The sequence below is a fragment of the Erythrolamprus reginae genome, chromosome 2 (assembly GCF_031021105.1).
Source record: "Erythrolamprus reginae isolate rEryReg1 chromosome 2, rEryReg1.hap1, whole genome shotgun sequence".
Classification (NCBI taxonomy): Eukaryota; Metazoa; Chordata; class Lepidosauria; order Squamata; family Dipsadidae; genus Erythrolamprus; species Erythrolamprus reginae.
In genome coordinates, this window is record NC_091951.1 from 101,145,122 (window position 1) to 101,167,106 (window position 21,985).

The 21,985-nt window shown below is 38.8% G+C and overlaps 1 protein-coding gene across 2 annotated transcripts; it reads left to right on the top strand.

Moving 5' to 3' along the window:
• Positions 1 to 1,416: 1,416 nt before the first annotated feature.
• On the top strand, positions 1,417 to 21,644 carry KIAA1191 (KIAA1191 ortholog). 2 transcript variants are annotated; one of them, XM_070738980.1, is made up of 9 exons: positions 1,417 to 1,660; positions 6,463 to 6,575; positions 6,810 to 6,892; positions 8,236 to 8,429; positions 9,330 to 9,453; positions 15,300 to 15,424; positions 16,891 to 16,997; positions 17,295 to 17,440; positions 20,025 to 21,644. In XM_070738980.1, exons 3-9 carry the CDS (start codon positions 6,865 to 6,867, stop codon positions 20,231 to 20,233), a joined length of 933 nt encoding a protein of 310 aa, XP_070595081.1. In that variant the 5' UTR covers positions 1,417 to 1,660; positions 6,463 to 6,575; positions 6,810 to 6,864; the 3' UTR covers positions 20,234 to 21,644. The 2 variants fall into 2 exon arrangements, with proteins under 2 accessions (XP_070595081.1, XP_070595080.1); XM_070738979.1 differs by having other exon boundaries at positions 1,444 to 1,660; positions 17,292 to 17,440.
• The last annotated feature ends 341 nt before the right edge of the window (positions 21,645 to 21,985 follow it).

Consider the following 21,985-nt stretch of genomic DNA (forward strand, 5'->3'; position numbering starts at 1 on the left):
AACTTCACACTGGACTTCAAGCATCTTGCTGGGTGTGCCTCTCCATTCTTCCTCCATGCTCTGGATCCTTGGTTTCTAAATGAGATGGAAAGATTTCCACAGTCTGTCAATTTGTGGAGAGATGTCATCTGCTGGTGCTGGTCATCACAATTATGACAAATCACGGCTTGCATGTAATGATTCATATATTATGTTTCACCTTTTACGTTGCATTACTGAAATAAATGAACTTTTGCACAATATACTAATTTTTCGAATTTCACCTGTAGGTACGCTTGGGGGATTTTGTCATTCCTGCCCCCTGCGATCTCCAGTGAAAACCAGCCTATTTTTACACTTCATCCTTTTCTTTGCCTATTCTCTTCCTGCCACATGGAATTTAATCTCATTGGAGAGTTCTCTTGCTGGCACTCATCATATTCTTGCAATCTACTGAATTGAAAGGGATTAAAAGGGCTGCAGTAAAATGGCCCCATTAAATTCTTGATGACTTGCAAATGTACCGTCACTTTTAATGAGCTTTCCATTTTCAAATTTCAACCAGTTACTATGCAATTTTGTTATCTCTGCTAAGTAATTACATACATCAAGTATGCTGTATAAAGGTACGAAATTCACTGCAAATTCACAAAACCAAGAACAAAAGAGTACTGTATTACATGAGGGGCTCCACCTCCTGAAGGAAAGTCAGGAAAGGGAACCATAAACAAAAACCAAGTTACACTACCCCTTACTTCATAGAAAACCAGTTTTACTATTAGTTCCTCCCTTTTAATTCTACTGCCTTCGTGTCAGCTTGACTCCTGGCGACTCAGGCCCTGCATTTTTCTTGGCAAGGTTTTCGAAAGTGATTTGTCATCGTTTCCTTCCCAGGGCTGAGAAAGAATGAATGAATGACCCAAGATAAACCCAATGTTGGCGTTGTGCCTCAGGCAGGATTTAGCACTCGCACTTTCCCGGTGTATTATTATTATTATTATTATTATTATTATTATTATTATTATTATTATTATTATTATTATTATTATTCGGATTCGTATTGCCGCCCAACTCCCGAGAGACTCTGGGCGGCTCACAATCAAATAATAAAACATCAAAACCCTTAAAACAATCTAAAGCAATTTTTAAAAAACCAAACGGTTTTGGGCCTGATGCCTTCATTCCCAACCCCAGGGGCTCCATTTCCCGCCAGCCCCATTAAACCCTATGAAGCTTTATTCCACCCACCCACCCAGCTCTCTAAGAAACGCGACCAGCAGAGTTATCGCAAGACTCTCGGTCAGTGTTTCTCAACCTTGGCCGTTTGAAGAGGTGTGGGACTTCAACTCCCAGAATTCCCCAGCCAGCGTTGCTGGCTGGGGAATTCTGGGAGTTGAAGTCCCACACCTCTTCAAACCAGCAGTGTTTCTGTACTCCGCCCCCTGCTGGTGGCTCTAAGCCCACGCCTTCGCGGTGGGCGGGCTGGATCCTGTCAGCTCATTTCACCCCAGCTTCATTTGCATCATGGCGGCCCGGGGCCTCGGCGGCTCAGGCCTGCTCGTGCGTAACCTGTCGTGCCTTCCTCTCCTCCTTCGTCTTTCGACCGACCTGCGGGCCCAGCAGGCCTGTTAGTACCGGGTAGGGGGAACACCAGCGCGGGGCTGCAGGCGGCCCAAGGCAGGTACGTCCTCGTCGAAAGGCGAAGGGGAGCGAGGGTGGCTTAGCCTGGCGGAGGGCGAGCTTTGCCGGACGGGCGTGGGGTGGGGGGGGAAGCTAAGCCGTGGAAAGCGGCTTGGGGTGGACCCGAGGTTTTGCGTGACCCCGAAAGCTCCCTGCCGGGAAACGAAGCGTGGAGGAGGAGAGGCAGAAGATGACCGTTTCCAGGATGAAACCGGAATCGGCCGACTCTCTTGGAGCCGCCGTGGCTGCTATGCAAACACGCCTCTCCCGTGGCGCCCTTCGGCTTCGGTGCTCGTTTTCTCGCCGCTGAACATGTTAAGGGATGGAGCCTTAAAGTGGCTCCTCTCTCAGCACACAGCCTTGTATGCGTGTTTTCCTGCCGCTCCTCTGCCCACCCGAAAAATGTGTTCTTCCCCTTTTCTAGCAGCTGGTAAGCATTGTCCCAAAGTTGCTTTTTTTCAAGAGACAATTGGAGTTTATATGTATTATTATTATTATTATTATTATTATTATTATTATTATTATTATTATTACGCAGCAGTAATAATAATAATAATAATAATAATAATATAGTAGTAGTAGTAGTAATAAACAGCAAACAAGATTTATATGCTGGATTTCGTATCACAAAATCACAAGTTGAACACTTCCCAAGCATCTAGGACTGTGTGATGTATTTTTGTATTATGCGCGCAGATCCAAGTACAGTGGCCTTTTGCAACTGACAGATCATGATTTTGTCAATGGCACCTCAAGAAGGATATAATGGAACTGGAAAAGGTGCAAAAAAGGGCAGCAAGAATGATCAAGGAAATGAAACACTTCCCTTATGATACCAGGTTGCAACGCGTTGGTCTCTTCAGCTTTGAAAGACTGCGTTTAAGGGGTGACTTGATCGAAGTGTATAAAATCATGCATTGGATAGAAAAGCTGGATAGAGAAAAAATATTTTCTCTATCATACAATAATAAGACGAGGGGGCCCTCCCTAAAGCTCATAGGTAAGAAAGTGAAGACAAATTAAGGGAAATATTTCTTCACCCAGAGGGTCATTGGTTTATGGAATTCACTTCCATAAGAGGTCGTGACAGCTGTTAGCCTTGATAGCTTCAAGGCAGAATTAGACAGATTCATGGATGCCAAGTGTATCGGTGGTTATTGAAACGGATGTCTATGTTGGTTGAGGCAGGCAGGATTCCCTTGAGTACCATTTGTTGGGGGGTCAGGGGAAAGGGAGGGTTTTGCCTTCTCTTTCTGCTCAGTTGGTGGGCCACTGTGTGACACAGAATGCTGGACTCGATGGGCTTTGGCCTGATTCAACATGGCTCTTCTTATGTTCTTATGTCAATGTTTATTGTTTTCAAATGCCGGCTGAGGTCTTTTGGTACAGCACCCAGAGTGCCCAAAGGGACCACCTGGAAGGGATTTATACTTATATACCGCTTTGCAGTGCATTACACAGCCCTCTCTAAGCATTTTACAGAGAGTGAGCATATTGCCTCTCTTCAATCTGGGTGCTCATTTTGCCTTATTTTGCCAAGCTTGGAAGGATGGAAAGCCGAGTCAACCTTGTGTCTACTGGGATTTGATCTGCCAAACTGCTGGCAGCTGTTGAACAGCAGAAGTAGCTTGCAGTGCTGCACTCTAACCACTGCACCACCAGGCTCTTAGTCCAACCCTGCTTAGGCAGGAAACCCTACACAGACAAATGGTTATCCAACATCTTTTTAAAAACTTCCAGTGTTGGAGCATTCACAACTTCTGGAGGCAATCCGTTTCACTGATTAATTGTTCTGTCAGGAAATTTCTTCCTAGTTCTAAGTTGTTTCTTCCTGGTTTAGTTTCCACCCATTCTTGTTTTTCTTTGAAGACATTTTCACTTCTCGTCCCGGAAGCTGCTTCAGCTCCGACTAGAGATGGTGGGGAATGGAAGGATTTAATATTCCTTGTAGAGAACTGGTGATTTGCAAGGAATATAAATCCTTCCATTCCTCCACTTCCATCTCTTGTCGGAGCTGAAGAAGCTTCTGGGATGAGAAGTCAAAATAATCTTACAAGAAAAATGAGGAAGTCCAGTTGCCTCCTGAAAAAAGCATACAGTATTTGGGACAAAAGATGACTGAGATCTCTATATAGATTTTCTGCTAAGTAAAGGTTAATGACCTAATCAAAACTGATTTAAACAATAAATAAATAAATTGTATGGTAACATTAAACACATTTTCTTCCCTGTTCCAAATGTATCAAGAGCTGGAGCAGATCAAAAGACCGGATTAGGCAATCGTACTCTAGTTGGTGGAGTTCAGTCAAGGGGATGGCCTTCGGAAGCTCACAACCCTGGATAGCAATGGCTCCTTTCCAGTGCTGCTTTCTAGGAGCCAGCATTTAGGACATGCTTCCTTGGTTCAAGGGATAATAAACAGCCACTGATTGTAGCAGCTTTTGATACTTGGGTCCTCAGTGAACATGCTGAGCTAGTTCCCTCTTAAAACTGTCTAACTTGACTATTATAATAACAGGTGAATTCTCCAGTTGACTAATGCAGAGTGGATAGTGGTGATTGATTCATTGATTTCTTATATGCCATCAGGTGATTTTTGACTCCTAGTGACTAGCTCATTATACTTTCCGGCCTTCATTTATTCTGGGTGATAAACAGATTGCAATTGTAAAGCTTTCTGGTTGCTACAGCATTTAAAGTTGTTTTACATAAGATTGAGGGTTGCATTAGAATATAGATGCGCTTTGCAGCCCTGTTCTTTAGAGAAGCTTTGGCAACATTTCTATTGGCCATTTTGTTTATATTCCTCTTATTTGATTTATCAATTCATAATGGGCTTAGTTATACAGTTGTTTTAATGGAGGGTAAAATAGACAAATTGTTATGAGACCATAAATTACTACCGTTACTGTTTGGATATACTGTAGTTTGTACATAATTCGGAAACTTGGCTGATGAGTGATTTTACAATCAAATTAAATTCCTTTGCACATCAGAAAGTAAAATCTATAACTTTGACCAACAATGACAATGGTAGAATAATAAATGACAGACTGTGGTTATTATTACATATCCAGGTATTGCTACTTTTATTCTATTATTATTAATAATAATAATAATAATAATAATAATAATAATAATAATTTATTAGATTTGTATGCCGCCCCTCTCTGTAGATTCCATACCATCTTAGAATAGTGCTGTTGGGGAATATGTCTTTGTGAAATCTTGGGTTTTGCTCTTAGTAAATCTCTCTTAAAATAAAAATCTATGTATTGAATTATGTGCTTATGTTGATTTGTGAGGTAAATATTGTCTTAGCTTTTGATTATGTGATAATTCAGTAAGTAGATTTCTACTTTAATATCTTTACTTTAAATATTTTTCCTTTAAAATAAGTGTAAATGCTGCTTCATATGTCTGATAATCCTTAATGTTTGTTCAACAAAATTTAGATTCAGTATTGAAGCCATTCTATTGTACTAGTTGTTAGCTTACTGTATTAACTAAAATTGAAGGTGCTAGAACAAATATTAAAAAAATGTATCATGATTTCACAATAGCAATAGGTTTATGAAGTCAACTATGATTAAAGTTATATAAATAGCAATAGCACTTAGACTTATATACCGCTTCACAGTGCTTTACAACCTTCTCTAAGTGGTTTACAGAGTCAGTATATTGACCCCAATAATCTGGGTCCTCATTTTACCCACCTTGGAAGGATGGATGGCTGAGTCAAATTGCCAAATTGAAGTCAGACGGCAGTCAGCATCAGTAGCCTGCAGTACTGCATTCTAAAACTACACCATTATTATACCAAAATAACTAACACAAATTATACTAAAATATTATATTTATTTCAAATCTGATTATTAATAGTACAGTGATCCCTCGAGTTTCGCGATCTCGAGCTTCGCGAAACGCTATATCGCGATTTTAAAAAAAATATTAATTAAAAAAAAAACCACTTCCGCGTTTGGCTTCAGAGCTGGGAAGCGGTGCGGCTGTTTTAAAAGGTCGCAGCCGGCCTGGGGGGCTTCCCAGCACCCCCCCGAACCCCCAACCCGGGTCTTCCCGGCCGCCCACGCAAAGGGGAAACCCGATTCGGCTCCTCGCCCGCCAGCAAGAGGGGGAAGACCCAGGGAAGGTTCCTTCGGCCACCCAGCAGCTGATCTGCTCGGTAGCGCAGCAGCAGCGAGGAGCCGAATCGGGTTTCCCCTTTGCGTGGGCGGCGGGGAACGCAAACTCCACCATCTACGCATGCGCGGCCATAGAAAAAAAGGGTGCGCATGCGCAGATGGTGTTTTTACTTCCGCAACCCTACATCGCGAGGGGTCTTGGAACGGAACCCTCGCGATAATAGAGGGATCACTGTATAACTGAAAACTATAATGCAAAAATTTAGGTAGAACCTAGAAAAGGATACATGTCTTACATATAGTATGCTAGATTCTAATTATGCTATAATGTGCTAAGTTCTATAATGCTATGCTATTTCTCCACTACTGATATACTTTTATCATACGGAATTTGTGTTTTCAAATTCTACTTTTCTCCAGCCCTCCAACCAAGTTGAGGTTTCTTTGAGATTACTAGCGGTAGCTAAATATTTTAGTTCTATCATATAAAAAGTTGCAGGATCTCCAGATGGAATCAATTTCATGATTGGAGAATTACTGTCTTTAAAGTAGTTAAAGCAATTCTACATATATCTAATAATACCTAGGAAACATAAACATCTGCTGCAATGTTTCTTACTGCTTTAACTTTAAAAAATTGTTGCTTCTTAATTTTTGTTAGTCTTTCTGCATGGAAGCTCCTGGGAATGATTTGATAGTTTCAGCTTCAGCAAGAAAATGCCCTATTTTGACATCTTTGTATCTTAAGATCTTCTGTTGACATCTTAACTTGTGGTAAGATATTTTGGCCTTTATTTTTTTTAATCATAACAAACTTTATTAGGATAACACCTGGATAAATTAATTTATTATGTTGTTTCATATTGCTGCCTTCAAATATTAGGCAGCATCCATTCTTTAAAAAAAATAGAACTTTCTTGTGATATTCTTGGTTTTACTGTATTATAAGCCAAGATATTTTATTCTAGTCTATTTATTACAGACCAAAATATCTTATATTTTTATTAGGTAACAGCAGTCCTGTCCTGGATTTCTAAATAGTGAAGCATCTGGAGTTACAATCATGACTTCGAGACGAACAGATGTTCCTGGTAAAACTAACTGATACAGAATTCATATATATTGAAATAGGTTGCAGTAGTGATTGTAACTAATACTTAGTTTCCAATTGAAGTTTCTGAAAGGTTTATACTGTTTTAAGGAGGGCTTATGTAGGAGTCTGTATAACATAATCAATGGCTAGAGGAATGGATGGCTAGACTCTTGTCCTAAATTTATTCAAGAATAATTGAATATGTTGTGAACTGCTCAGAATTGCTTAGGATGTGGCAGTCATATAATTTTAAAAAAGAAATAAGCAAACTAAGCAGTGTTCTGCTGAGTCGTTTCATTTGGATTCCTCTTTGGTTAGGACGTTGGACTTGATGGTGTAATTTTTTTAAAGCTCTATGATTCTTCTTTTTAAAGTAGAGATTAATTATCAAGAATACAAAATGAGTAATTTTGTTAGTAGAAAAATACTATATTCACTTTTTAAAGAGATTTTCTTTGTTATCTATTGGTTTATGTACTTAGTTACTCTGATGTTAATTTGTATTATTTTGAATCCTGATTAAATTGCTATTGAACACGTTTATTTTGATTGGAGAGCTAGTGTGTTTTTGTTCCTTTGTCCATATCTGAAAAAAAGTTAGCAATTTGGAGGTAGTACATTAGGCTATTATACCGATGGAATTAGAGACAAATCATGGCAGCATGCAAAGATGTCTGACTGCCTTGACAGTGTTTATTGCTTTTATAGTTAGTTTTCCAAGCAGCCTAAGGTAGAAGAGAGCAACAGCATTTTCATTGGTGAATCCCCCTCCCCTGCACCTTCTCCAACGAGCATCCTATTGTTAGCCGTAAATTGTTTTACATGTCACGTTTGAAATGAATATATGAAACAGAAGATGCTTAAATCAAGAATGTGCCACCATGATCCTAATGCAACATGGAATCTTTAGACTAAAGATATTTATCAGAAATATCAGAAGATATTTTGCAAGTGGTCAGGTGAGATTGTTGGGGGGGGAAATCTGCTTTTTCTCTAGCAGTAACTTCTATGAGCAGGAATATGGGTAAAAGGGTATGCCAAGAAGAAATGCAGATTTAATTAGAATTAGTGTCCTTATCTGCCTCTTGCTTTAGGCTTGTTCATCTTTTCTAAGCTGTGTGGACCTCAATAGAAAAGATTGCCATCTTATATTAAGGTCACGTGTTGCACTTTATTTGGTTACAAATGCTGTGTTAGGTGCATCAAAGGTGTTTCAAAATTATGGCACTGATCCTAGAATTCCCTTGATGAAAGAAGGGCTAATATTATCTATTTTGCTTATGAAAAGGTAAAACACTAAAAATTCACATTATTGTGTGAAATTTCAACCTCTGTTCTTAGCTATAGAAGAACATGGCTCTGGAAGCCTTCTAGGGAAGATATCCCAGCCAATTGGAATGCATCGTCGGGCATTCAGTTACGATGATGCCTTGGAGGATACAGCACCAATGACTCCTCCTCCTTCAAACATAACCACCAATATCTTTTGGAAAGAACCAGTCATTCCAGATCACAAATATGAAAAAATTTCCCAGGTACGCAGTTTGTGGAGCTTATAAAGAGATCGCATAAGATTTCTAATGATACATTCTGGTTGGTGGGAGATGGTGCTCCATCTCCTAACTAACAACTAAAAGAAAACACATCAAAGCATTTGATTGGAAAAGGAGATATGGTTTTTTTAAAGCCATAAATCTGTAATGATAAATAACGTTTTAAAATGAGACAGTTCTGCACTGATCAGACTTACTAAAATGGTTTCTTGTAAAATGAATTAGAGACAACAATGGAGAGCAAGTATAATTCTTAGAGTACTTTGAAAAAGCATGTATTGTAATTAAATCCTTTTATAGGAAAAAAGTATACAGGTAAGCCCTTGACTTCCAACCACAATTGAGATGGGAACTTTTGCTGCTAAGCAATGCAGTCATGAAATGAGTCATCATGTGACTGTTTCTATGACTTTTTTTGGATTAGTTGTTAAGCAGAATTGATTCCCCTCATTGCCTTCCCTTATCAGAAGTCATTTGGGAAGGTTGGACATGGTGATCATATAACCTCAGGATGCTGCAGCCATCATAAATACCTGCTGGTTTCTGAGGGCCTGAGTCATAGTTATTGGATACAGGCAGTCTTCGACTTACAAAAGTTCCATTAGTGACCGTTCAAAGTTACAACGGCACTAGAAAAAGTGACCATTTTTGACCATTTTTCAGACTTATGACTATTGCAGCACGATTTACATTTGGATGATTGACCACTGGCTCACATTTATGATGGATGCAGTGTCCCTGGGTCATGTGACACCCCCTGTCTTTGCAACCTTCTGACAAAGTCAGTGGGGAAGCCAGTTCACTAACTAACTGAACAACTGCAGTGAAATTCTCCTAATTTTGTCTCTTTCTCCAAAATTGCATCTGACTTCCTCTGTGTAGGTTGAGGAAGGGGAGACTAGGATACATTCCTCTGCCAAAATCCCCCCATCTTCATCTGAGGAAAACAAGACACCTGTAGTGAAGGCTAAAGCCACCCACATCATCATGAATTCTCTTATAGCAAGTAAGAGCTCTTGCATTTCTTTGGTAGGCAAGTTAATTTCTCCAGAAAATGTTTCAATGTAACTTGTATCTGGTTTATTTATGAATTATTTCTGAACTTCTTCTGAATTATTTAAATAAAATTTATATAGATCTCACCAAAAGTGACTATGGGCAGTTTATAATAAAACTAAAACAGTGAATAAGTATATAAAGCCACACATCATTAATTAATACATATTACCGTAATAAAAATGATAAACAGAACAAAACAAGGAAATAACAGATGAAGTAATGGAGTTGTCCTACAGTGCCCTGGGATCCTCAGGCTTGCTGGCATAACCAAGTCTTAAGGGACCTTTGAAAGCTCAGAATGGAGGAAAACAGCCTTCTCTCATTGTAGAGTGTGGCCGCTCACCATCTAGGGCCTACCAAATTAGGTTTCCTAGCAGATGGGTGTTGTAAGATGCCCTCTCTGTTGGCTCTTCCATATGTTCCTGCAAAGGATTCCACAGCCCCCCCTTTACCTGAGAGGGCTTGTGTCAGTGAAAACAGGACTGTGCTGGGTGGCAGTTTACAGACGGAGAAGTTGCTGCTTCTCCACTCTTACTGCCGCAAAGTACGCCTTTGGCTCTGACCTTTGTTCAATTCAGTTCCTCTCCATTTGAGGTACTCTAACATCTGTTCTCCCATTTCATCTCTCTCAGCTCCTTTGTAAACCATAGGGAGTGATGAGTTCTGAGGGATCGTACACTCAAGATCTGATCCAAAACCTCAGTTGCCCTTTTATTCCTAGTGGTATATAAGGTTTGGAAGGATTATGCAGTCGGCCATTAGGAACAACCCTCAACTCCCGCTGAAATCCCATTGGGTCCATCAGTCATTAAGGGTAGATCAATGTAATAGAGCCAGCCTCCCTGCAGTGCATATTGGTGCCAAAGAATCCCACGGTAATCAAGGAATGATCTGACTATGACAAAGGGGACACCAAAAGCTCCCTCAATTGGGGATTACATAGCCACTGCTCCCAACAGGAATTCCAGATCTGGTGTGTGACCACAGTCCCATGTTTGGCTCTTCCTGACCTGGGATATATCCATAGCTGTCATGGTAACAATGAAGTCCTGAGCCTTCTTAGACTCTATTTCCAAGGAAAGCAGATGAAAGTCCCCTCCAAGAACATAAGTCTGGGAAAATCCTCTGCCAACTAAGAATGAAATCAGGAACTCAGGCAGGGAAATTGCCGTGAAGCGGGGAAGCTGGTACACTCCCCACTCCCAACTGAGCCAAGTCAGAATTATGACATAGTTCTATTTGTGCAGAGGGAAAAATTGCATGCCATGCTAGGAGGTTACTGATCTATAAATTATAAATAAAATGCCATAACAGCTCTTTGATTCTTGTATCTGTTATACCTCAGTAAAAAACTAAAAAAAAACATGTTTACCAGGGCCTGTAGTACTGTATTGCACTTTTTGTGAGAGTATTGATCCTTTGCTGCCATTAGTTTCCAGCTAATACATTTCATCTGTCTAACAAATATTATCTTTAAACAAATGGCTGTGAGAGGCAACTTTTTGCCATTTGTGTATTAATACCGTAGCTGCTACATCTTTGTAGGAAATAACATACCGACAAATGGAGAATTATGTTGGCAGTAATATGCATTCTGTTAATGGGCAGGTAATTAGAAAATAGGCTGTGTAATTTCATAATGAGTGCTTGAATTAAAACTATAATACAATATAATTTAAAGCTTTCTACCCTTTTCTGTGTTCAGTCTGCATTAGCTTTACAAACATCTGTTCTTGAATTTTATTTATTTGATTGGTTGAGTGATATGCTGCCTTTATTTTTGTGGAACTCCAAGCAGTTCAGATAATGCTTCTGCCTTCTATTTTTCCCACAATGATAATGCCGTGCGGCAAGTTGGGCTAAAAGAGAATGACTGGCCCAAAGTTAGTCAGCTGGCTTTTTCCTGCCTAAAGCAGGATGAGAACTCTTATTTGTCTAGTAAGCGCAACAGTGTGAAAGATGAATTCTACAAATCTCTATCACCCAATGTTACTTTTCTTTCCCACTGAATTAAAATTGTCTAACAAAGTTTGTTTTAACATAGATAAGGTTTTATTTAAGAAAAATTAAAAGATATTATAATATTTTTAATTGTATATCTCAGTGGTAAAATACTTTTTTTGAGTAGCTAAGGATCATGGTTTATAGCCTGTTGTTTCCTGCTAAAGACTAAAATCTTAGAAGCTGATATGAGTTTAAATAGTATAGTTAGATGACTAATAATCTGCTTCATCTTTAACCAAAAATAGCATGAGATAATGAGAGTATTTTTGACAAATAATAATAAAAAAAACCAACTGAAAGGGTAACAGAATTTAATACGGCTCCTGTGCTTGGTTGCCTCCTTAGTGAGTTTTTATATATAAGTATATAAAATGTGTAATAAATTATTAGAACATTTATTAAAAACTATAGACCAATATCATTACTAAATTCCAATTATAAAATTATTATGGCCATAGTGGCTGATAGAATTTATACATACTGATCAAAACAGCTTCCTGCCAAAAACTTAAATAAAAAACAATGTTAGGATTGTATTAGACATCCTAGAATATTATGAAGTTCACAATGAAAAACAAATGGGTTTAATTTTTCTTGATGTGCAAAAAGCATTTGATAATGTTAAATGGGACTTTATGCTTAGCCAACTAATGTATATGGACTTTGGGGAGAACATTATTAATATGTTCAAAGCAACTATTCTAAGCAGGTAGCCAAAGTAATAATTAATCTACAGAGAGGGGCGGCATACAAATCTAATAAAAAAATAAATAAATAAATAAACAAACAAACAAACAAACAAATAAATAAATAGGAAACAACTGAAAGGTTCCAGATTCAAAAAGGTACAAGACAAGGTTGTCCACTATCACCATTACTATTTGTTTTTATCATTGAAGGTATTAACTATAACAATTTGAAAAGATGAAGAAATCAAAGGATTAGAGATTAAGAAAGAAATATTTTAAATGCAACTTTTCACAGATGACTGGGTTATTATAATTGAAGAGCCCTTGCAGTCAGGGGCAATGCTGATGGAAGTGCGGGATAAATATGGTGAAGTGGCAGGCATAAAGATAAATAGAAAAAAAACCTAAAATGTTAGTTAACACTATGACCACACACAGGAAAATGAATTAGTGGAAAGATTAAACATTAACTCAATCTGTATAGTCTGGAGGACAGAAGGAAAAGGGGGGACATGATCGAAACATTTAAATATATTAAAGGGTTAAATAAGGTCCAGGAGGGAAGTGTTTTTAATAGGAAAGTGAACACAAGAACAAGGGGACACAATCTGAAGTTAGTTGGGGGAAAGATCAAAAGCAACATGAGAAAATATTATTTTACTGAAAGAGTAGTAGATCCTTGGAACAAACTTCCAGCAGACATGGTAGATAAATCCACAGTAACTGAATTTAAACATGCCTGGGATAAACATATATCCATCCTAAGATAAAATACAGAAAATAGTATAAGGGCAGACTAGATGGACCATGAGGTCTTTTTCTGCCGTCAGACTTCTATGTTTCTATGTTTCTATGTTATTCAGACTGTGAAGAATATAAGATAATTGGGATTCAATTATCAGCAAGATGTGCCACACTTAAAGAAGACAACTACGATAAATTAAAATTGACTTAGACAGGTGGACAAATTTGCAATTAAATTTCAAGGGAAGAATCGTAGTAATTAAAATGAATGTGCTACCCAAAATATGTTCCTGTTTCAATGTATACCAATTAATTTAGACAAGGATTTTTTTTTCAAAATTTAAACAAAACTATATTCAAATTGATTCGGCAAGGGGAAAAAATGGAGGATTAAATTATTATAGGATTCTAAGGAGAGGGGAAGATTTGGTCTCACAGACTGGGAAAAATACTATCAAGGAGCAATATTAACATGGAGGCATGACTGGATACAGTTAAAAAATAGGAGATTACTAAGATCGGAAGGCCATGACATGGAGATAGGGTGGCACGCTATACTCTGGAAAGAGAATTGAAGTCAAAGAAAAATCTTTAGGAAGAAGGTATTGAACTGGAATGGTAGGCATATCTTCAATTGCAGTCACGATATAGGAAAGAAAAAAAAGATTGGGGTATTAGAACAGAGTTGACATAATTAGATAAAATATTATTAGGAACAGGAGAGAAAATGACTAAAAAAACATACTACTACCTTCTGGAACAAGTGATGCGTGAAGAACAAGTCAAGGGAAATATGCTAACCTGGAGTAGGAATTTTGGCTACAGCATTGAATTACATAATTGGCAGGAACTATGGGAAAAATATATAAAACTCACTCTAGACACCACATACAAGAAACATCTTTATAAGATGTTCTACAGATGGCATTTCCCACCCACAAGGTTAACTAAAATGGGCCCAAATCTCACACCAAACTGTTGGAAATGTAAAATAGTACTAGAGGCTTACTACCACATGTGATGGGATTGTCCAAAAGCCTGTGATTTTTGGAATAAGATAAACAATTGGTTGGAAGAAATATTGATGTTAAAGATAGAGTTAAAACCCAAACTTTTCTTATTGGGTATAAATATAGATAAATATGATAAGGGAACAATATACTAAATGTTGCATATTTTGACTGCTGAAAGATTGGCTTTTGCACAAAAATGGAAGAACAAAAAACTCTCTCAGAGGAAGAGATATTACATAAAATACTGTCTTGTGCTGAAATAACCAGGCTTGGTGGAATTGAAAGATAAGAATGAATTGGAATATTTTGAAATTTGGGATAAATTGAATCATTGGTGGGAATCGAGGAGGACTGTTGGGATTATGAATCAGTGACAAATTAGAAATGTATATATTCTTATGTGAGCAAAAAAGGAAAAATTGATTCAGTATTGTATGCAAAATTTGTATATACTGTATTTATATAGAGATAAAGAAGTGTATTTATGAGAAGGAATAACTTGACAGAAATGTTTAAAATAGAATGTTACATCATGTCCAATGTCTTTTTTAAAACTGTATTTTAAATAAAAACTTTAAAGAAGTTATTAGAACATATTAGAAATACTTATGGCAGGGATGGCAAACTTATGGCATGCGTGCCACAAGCGGCACACGGAGCCATATTGATGGGCATGCAAATTCAAGCCCTCCGGCCCTCCTGGTGGATGGGGAAAGCCATTTTCGCCCCCCACCCCAGGCTCCTAGAAAGGATCTGAAGCCTGGAGAGAGCAAAAAATGGGACTTCTCGTCCAACCAGAAGTTGGCAAATGGGCCGTTTCCAGCCTCTGGAAGACCTCCAGGGGTGGGGGTGAGGAAGGCTGTTTTCGCCCTCCCCAGGCTCCTAGAAAGGCTCTGAAGCCTAGGAGAGCAAAAACTGGTGTGCCATCGCTGCCGTATGCTTGGGGGGGCACATGGAATTATGGGTGTGGGCACACACACACGCTCCCCTTTTGGCATTCAAACCAAAAAAGGTTTGCCATCATTGATCTATGGTAAACCTTAAACAATCTGATTATAGAATTAATTGGAGAGGAAAAATTTGTATTTCATGTGTATGACAGAATCCTAAACCATTGATGCAATTTTCTACATCATCTTGCTGTTTCAATCTGTAACACATCCTTTTTCCATTTTCTAAAGTTTCCAAGTTCACGATGTTTTAAAACACCTTGTTATACATGGTTTAAAGAATTTCCACACTCTGCTTAGCGATTGGGTGTGTTTATGACATAACTCTTAGAAAACTGTAGTAGGCAGCAGAGTTTTAAGAAATGTGTGAATGTGTATTGTTGTCCATTCTAGAACAAACCCAGGAGAGCATTCAGCGATTTGAACAGCAGGCAGGGCTAAGAGATGTCGGCTACACTCCACACAAAGGCCTCACAGCAGAAGAAACAAAATACCATCGTGTGGCTGAGTCATTCCATGTAAGGTGTTTGGGGCCTGCCGTGCTTTAGCCATTTTATTACTCTAATTGGTAGAGGTGGTTAGTTATTACTTTACAGAACCATGCCTGGAGGGAGAGACATCTATCGCTGTGCGTCTTTGATACTTGATTCATTTGTGTGAGTGTGTTGTTCATTTGTGTGTGTGTGTTGTTCTTTTTGAGATGTGTGTTTAAAGCAGTGTTTCCCAACTTTGGCAACTTGAAGATAGTTGGACTTCAACTCCCAGAATTCCCCAGCCAGCAAATGCTGTGAATGCGAATGCAGTGAATGTGAATGCTGGCTGGGGAATTCTGGAAGTTGAAGTCCAAATATCTTCAAGTTGCCAAGGTTGGGAAACCCTGGTTTAAAGTGTGTGTGAGAATGGGAAAATGTGCCAAGTTTGTTAATCCAGAACTGGAAAATTCTGGGGAACCGTAGAACATTCCATCCATACCCCCCCCCCCCGCCCCAGATTATGCCATTACTGTATGGGTGTGGTTGGACAGTACCCAGAAGTGAGTCTTCTGACCCAGAAGTGGCTACTGTATGATAGTGTAGCATCTCAAGACATTTCTGGCCTAGATAATTTACTTCTAGAAATCACTTCCCCAGCACTGCAAGCACTGCATGATCTGTTGTGAAATGGAATGTTCTGAGTGGGAACACAACGGTTTCTTAATGATGAATTAGTACATCCTCAATGTTAAAAATACCGTAGTATTGTTGATTCTTGATTCAGTAGTGGCAGTGAAAGTAACACTATAGCCCTGTTTCCGTGGTATCACAATTTAGCCTTTCTGAAGAAAGGTGCTTCAACTTTCTATTACAGCTAGTCCTTGATTTATGACCACAATTGAGCTTAAAATTTATGTTTGCTAAGTGAAACATTTGTTAAGTGAGCTTGCTCCGTTTTACGACTTCCCCTGCCACAGTTGTTAAGTGAATTATTGCATTTGTGAAGTTAGTTACGTGGTTGTTAAGTTGACTTTGCCTGTCTCAAGGTCACAAAAGGTGACATGATTCCAGGACACTGCAACCATCATAAATATGAACCACTTGCCAAGCATCCAAATTTTAATCATGTGACCATTGGGATGCCGCAATAGTCATAAGTGTGGAAAACAGTCATAAGTCACTTTTTTCAGTGCCCTTGTAACTTTGAACGGTCACTAAATGAACTATTGTAAGTGGAGGACTACCTGGTCTTTTTTCTTAGCAGCCCATTGCAGTTGGGCAGAATAGCTAAATAGCAATAAAGAAAAGTGGCTTCAAAATGGTAGGCTCTGAAATTTGTCTTACTCATTCCTATAAGACCCTATAATCTTGAGCTAAGCTTTTAAAAACATACCAAATGCTTTCATAAAATGGTAGTCACAAAAAATGTGGAATCATTTTTTAAAATTATTGGTGGATTCTCGGTTAAGTTTAGAAAGTTTTCAGATGTTTGTTTGTTGCTTTTCTAACAGAATTTGAAGATGCAAAGTGGAGAGATGATAAAAGAAGATAAACAGTTTTCTTCCGCCCAGTCCACACCAAGTAGCACTCCCCATTCTTCTCCCAAGCGCTCAAACAGGTACATTTCATAAAAGGAAAGAAAAATCACAAATTATCTAAATGTTTTGATAACCCAGATTTCTTTGCATATTTTAAGTATTCATATTAGGAATATGTTTGGTTCTCTAAAATCAAAGATTCTCCGGAATTCTTACATTTGAATATTTTATCAAACACTTCATATAAAGTTCCTCTAGATTTATGTTCTGTTTTAAATTTATTTGGGGTGAGAGTATCTGTTGAGAAGAGGGGCTTGCGGAAAACTGATGCACAAAAATCTGGTTCCGTTTTGATTTTTGATTTTTCATTGAAGAAGCTGGTTTAGTCATGGAGCTTATGCTTTGGTCACTGGTCCTGATCGTGGCCCCATGGATTCCAAGAGTGGTGATAGTGAAAAAGTACCATCTGAAAAATGGAGCATTTTTGGTCCTAGAGCTCTTCAGAGATCTGCTACTGAATCAGGTATAGTATTATTTTGAGAAAATATGGTTTTTATATAGAAAGAACAAATTAAATATACTTTACAAAGGTTCAGACGTTGGACATGACGTAACATAGTGCCAATTGATACAATACATGGCCTGTTGTAACTGGTTATCCACGGTGAATTGCTGAGTTGGGCTATAGGAACAAGGTACAGTGATACCTCGCCTTACAAACCCCTCGCCATACAAACTTTTCGAGATACAATCCCGGGGTTTAAGATTTTTTTGCCTCTTCTTCAAAACTATTTTCACCTTACAAACACAAGCCGCCGCCACTGGGATGCCCCGCCTCCGGACTTCTGTTGCGTCTGTTTTTGCACTGCTGGGATTCCCCTGAAGCTCCCCTCCATGGGAAACACCACCTCTGGACTTCCAGGTTTTTGCGATGCTGCAGGGGAATCCCAGCAGCACAAAACCAGGCGCTTCGCTGGCAATGGAAGTCCGGAGGTAGGATTTCCTAGCGAGGAGAGCCCCAGTGAAATCGCAGCATCACAAAAACACGGAAGTCCGGAGGTGGGGTTTCGAGGACTTTCGTGTTTTTGCGATGCTGCAATTTCGCTGAGGCTCCCCTCACTGGGAAACCCCACCTCCGGACTTCCGTTGCCAGCGAAGCACCCGTTTTTGCGCTGCTGGGATTTCCCTGCTGGGATTCCCCTGCAGCATCACAAAAACACGGAAGTCCAGAGGTGGGGTTTCCCATGGAGGGGAACCTCAGGGGAATCCCAGCAGTGCAAAAACGGGCACTTCGGCTGGCAAAAGGGGTGAGTTTTGAGCTTGCATGCATTAATTGCTTTTCCATTGATTCCTATGGGAAACATTGTTTCGTCTTACAAACTTTTCACCTTACAAACCTCGTCCCGGAACCAATTAAGTTTGTAAGACAAGGTATCACTGTATTTTATGTATGTACTTACCTTGCTGGGCTGCTGCAGATCCTTTCTAGTGCTCATCATAGCTCTTGAGAAAGAATAACCGTGGCTGCTCGTATTATGGATCTTTATGCTCTCAAGAAGGTTTAGGAATTCATGGTCACAATGCAATCTTGTGCTTGTTCCAACTAATCTCAGGTCTGAGATATACAGGCAGCCATATATGAGATTTTTGTCTCTCTCTCTCCACCTCTCCCTCCTCTCCCTTCCTTTCTAGTTCCTCTTCATCCTTCTAGTATCTTTCCAGGGTGTCTCAATCTGTTACTTATATTAGCAGACTGTTGCTGTAAAATCCATTTTAAAGACAGTATCAGTCACTAATTTTCTAATTAGTGAGATCTTGGTTTTTGTGTATGGACATCTGTCCTCAAGTTGGAGAATATGAGAGCTAGTCTTTGCCCGGTCAGATCTATACTCTGGTGATTACAATACTCATTTCCCTAAAAATTCCTAGAAAGGGTACTCTTAAAATGACCTGCCTCATTTATTGGATTTATATGCCGCCCCTCTCCGCAAACTCATGTGTCTGATAGGTCTGGATAGATTCCAAGGGCACTTCAAAATGTTTTCAGCAATGTCACAGGCAATTGTATTGAACGTCTGGTTAATTTCAGGGAATATGGAGGGGAATATGGGGGGTACTCAATGCAGTGACCATTCACTGAATATGCATGAGCCTAAAATCATGGTAATAAAGATCATGGTATAATAAAGCCATTCACTTTTTACCTCATTACCGATTGTGTCCTAGAAGTTCTATTTAAGGTTGTCCTGTGCTTGTTTCAGATGCAGGAAGATTTTTCTGAGCATCACTTCAAAACTTTGGGGAAATCATTACACATAATTACCTCTGGCTTGAACTGTGAATGAGTTAAATCAGAGGTGATTGGGCTGGAATGATAGGATTATCTTGGGATGAGCACTACCATGTGTGTGCTAGATCCATGTTCTTCTTAGTTCTTTTTGAGAGCATAGTGTGGGGAAGTGAGAGTCTAGATACAGAAGATAGCTAATGTCTCCTAGAGGTAGAACTTATATCCTCCATCTTGAGGAGGTGGTGGTGCTTTCTCCTAAAGCCTTTCCTAGATTTTACCAGACTGACAACTATTGAACCGTGGTGCTGCAGTGGTTAGAATTCAGGTCTAATTCATTGCTCACTTCAGGAGTTTGATTCTGAGTGGCTCAAGGTTGACTCAGCCTTCCATCTTTCCATGGTCAGTAAAATGAAGATGCAGATTGTTGGGAGCAATTTGTTAACTTTGTAAACTTCTTAGAGAGGGATGTAAAGCGCTGTGAAGCAGTATTTAAGTCTTAAGTGCTATTGCTGCCTCTTGGTCCCCAACTTTCCCTTTTTGAGGATGGTTGTAGAGGGGTAGTTGGGCTCCAAATACAGGTTGGTTAATGGATGCTGAGATTGTATGAGATCAAGGTGAGAGAAATGGAGTCTGTCTGGAAATATAGTGTCATGGCCAGTTATCGTTAAAGAGTTCGAAAATTCTTGGTAACTTTGGAACAGCTGTTATTAGACATTGTTAGCAATATTTTCCTTTCCAAATTGGCATCTTTGCTGAAATTCTAATAGCAATGGTATGTATTGAAGCATTTATTGTAATCTGTTTCATATTGTCTTAGGAGGATTTACCATTCAGACATATAAGGGTGCCCAGAAGCCATCTCCAATGGAACTGATGCGTATACAGGCCACCAGGATGACAGATGACTCTGCAAATTTCAAGCCTCCCAAAATGGATATTCCACCTATTGAAGAAAGGAAGCGGTCTTCACATTCTCACAATCTTAAACCCCGGGACTTGAATGTGCTTGCTCCCTCTGGCTTTTAGGAGTATTTCTACTTAAGTGGCGCAAGTATGTTCTTGTCATCTTGCTATGTGACCTCATCTTTAAATAGATTCCATTACACTCATGAATCCCTGATTTTAAAAAGTGATTTCATGCCTTCTAGTTCAGAATTATAAAAAGGGCGAAAGATTTGTAGGCTCCGAAAAAAAAAAGTATAGTTCAGAATTATAAATGGGGATGAAATGAGATCTGGGCAGCTTTCTTAATTTATTGCCTTTTTTCCTCTCAAATGGCTCTCTGGGTACACCATAAATCAAAGTGATCTATCACTGAAATTCGGACAACAAATTGTGTGTTGCTTTACATAACTAAACTTTAAAAATAGTTGAAGCTGTTTTGAATATTTGTGCTCCCACTACTAAATTCGGTGCTGCTATTTAGGCCAAATTATCAATAGACAATGTATTATTTTTTACTATCTAAATGATGTTTTTTCCCTAACTTGAAGGGAATCTAGGGAAAAAATGAAATCTTTTATTTGCTAAGTTGTTGCTCTGGAAGAATTATTCTTCAAATACATAAAAGTTCCATGTTTAAGGAAATCTAAGAATTAAATTCCCCTTTTAGACCTGCGGCATAGAATAAAATATTGTTTGTGGTGCATTTTATTGTTATTGGACTCAAATGATTCAGCATGAAGTGGAATGTAGGCAAATTCCTTGATTCCTAAAGTAGTCAGATTCTATTATTAATAAAGTGATCCCAGAATTGAGATGCCTTGGAGTTTGAAAATTGTAGCCACGGCTTCTGTGAAGACTGTGAAACAAAGTATCACAGAAACCAGATGTTCCCATACATGCTTCCTTGGGAGGCATAGGAATCCAAAATAAAATTACTTAATAGAACATGAGATTTTTAATTCAGCTGTTGAGTTTGTGTTACGATTAATGATTAAATGTCTATTTTTACAGATTATATTTTAGAATCATTCACTGAAAGACAAAAATATTTAATGTATGCTTTAAGGCAAATGAGCATATATTATGTTTGTTTGGTTAGTCTAATGTTAAATAGCAAGTGAATGGTGTTATTTTATAGCAGTTGAGATGGAAACTTAGAAGCATTCCATTAAAATAAAACTTTTTTTTTCTTGAACATCAAGTCTGTAGTTTTCACAAACCCTTTTTATGTCCTAAATTGGTCCTAGATCTTATTAAATCCAAATTCCTATAAATTGTGGGTGCTGCCATTTCTAAGTGACTTAATCCATTTTTCTTCACAACAGCTGTAACTTGGACCTGTATTGCTTTGATAGTGCTGTGTCAGTTCATCACTGCTTGTACCTGGGAGACAGTGATCTTGCTTCTTGGTTAATGTTTAATTTATTTGGTAGTGTTTTGTGCTCATGTCTCTATGCCTAATACTTTTGCAGAATAAAGAAATATGAATTAATCTGGTGGTATGGCTATTATTGCACAGTGTACAAGTACTCCTTGTTTAATGACTTGTTCAGTGACCGTTCAAAGTTGTGATGGTACCGAATGAGTCTACTTCTGACTGGTCCTCAAGAAAAGTCAATGGGGAAGCCAGCAGGGAAGAACCCAAATTGTTCCAATAAGTCGCTCCCATCCTCTTCCATCCAGAGCAGCCATCCCCAGCCCTGCCACATTCGCGGGCCACTTGCACACCCTCCCTTGACTGGCAACAGCCTCTTTATCTGCCTACTGGCTGCTTACAACTTCTGATTAATGACCCGTGATCCTTGCTTAATGATGGCACAAGGAGTTCTTGGA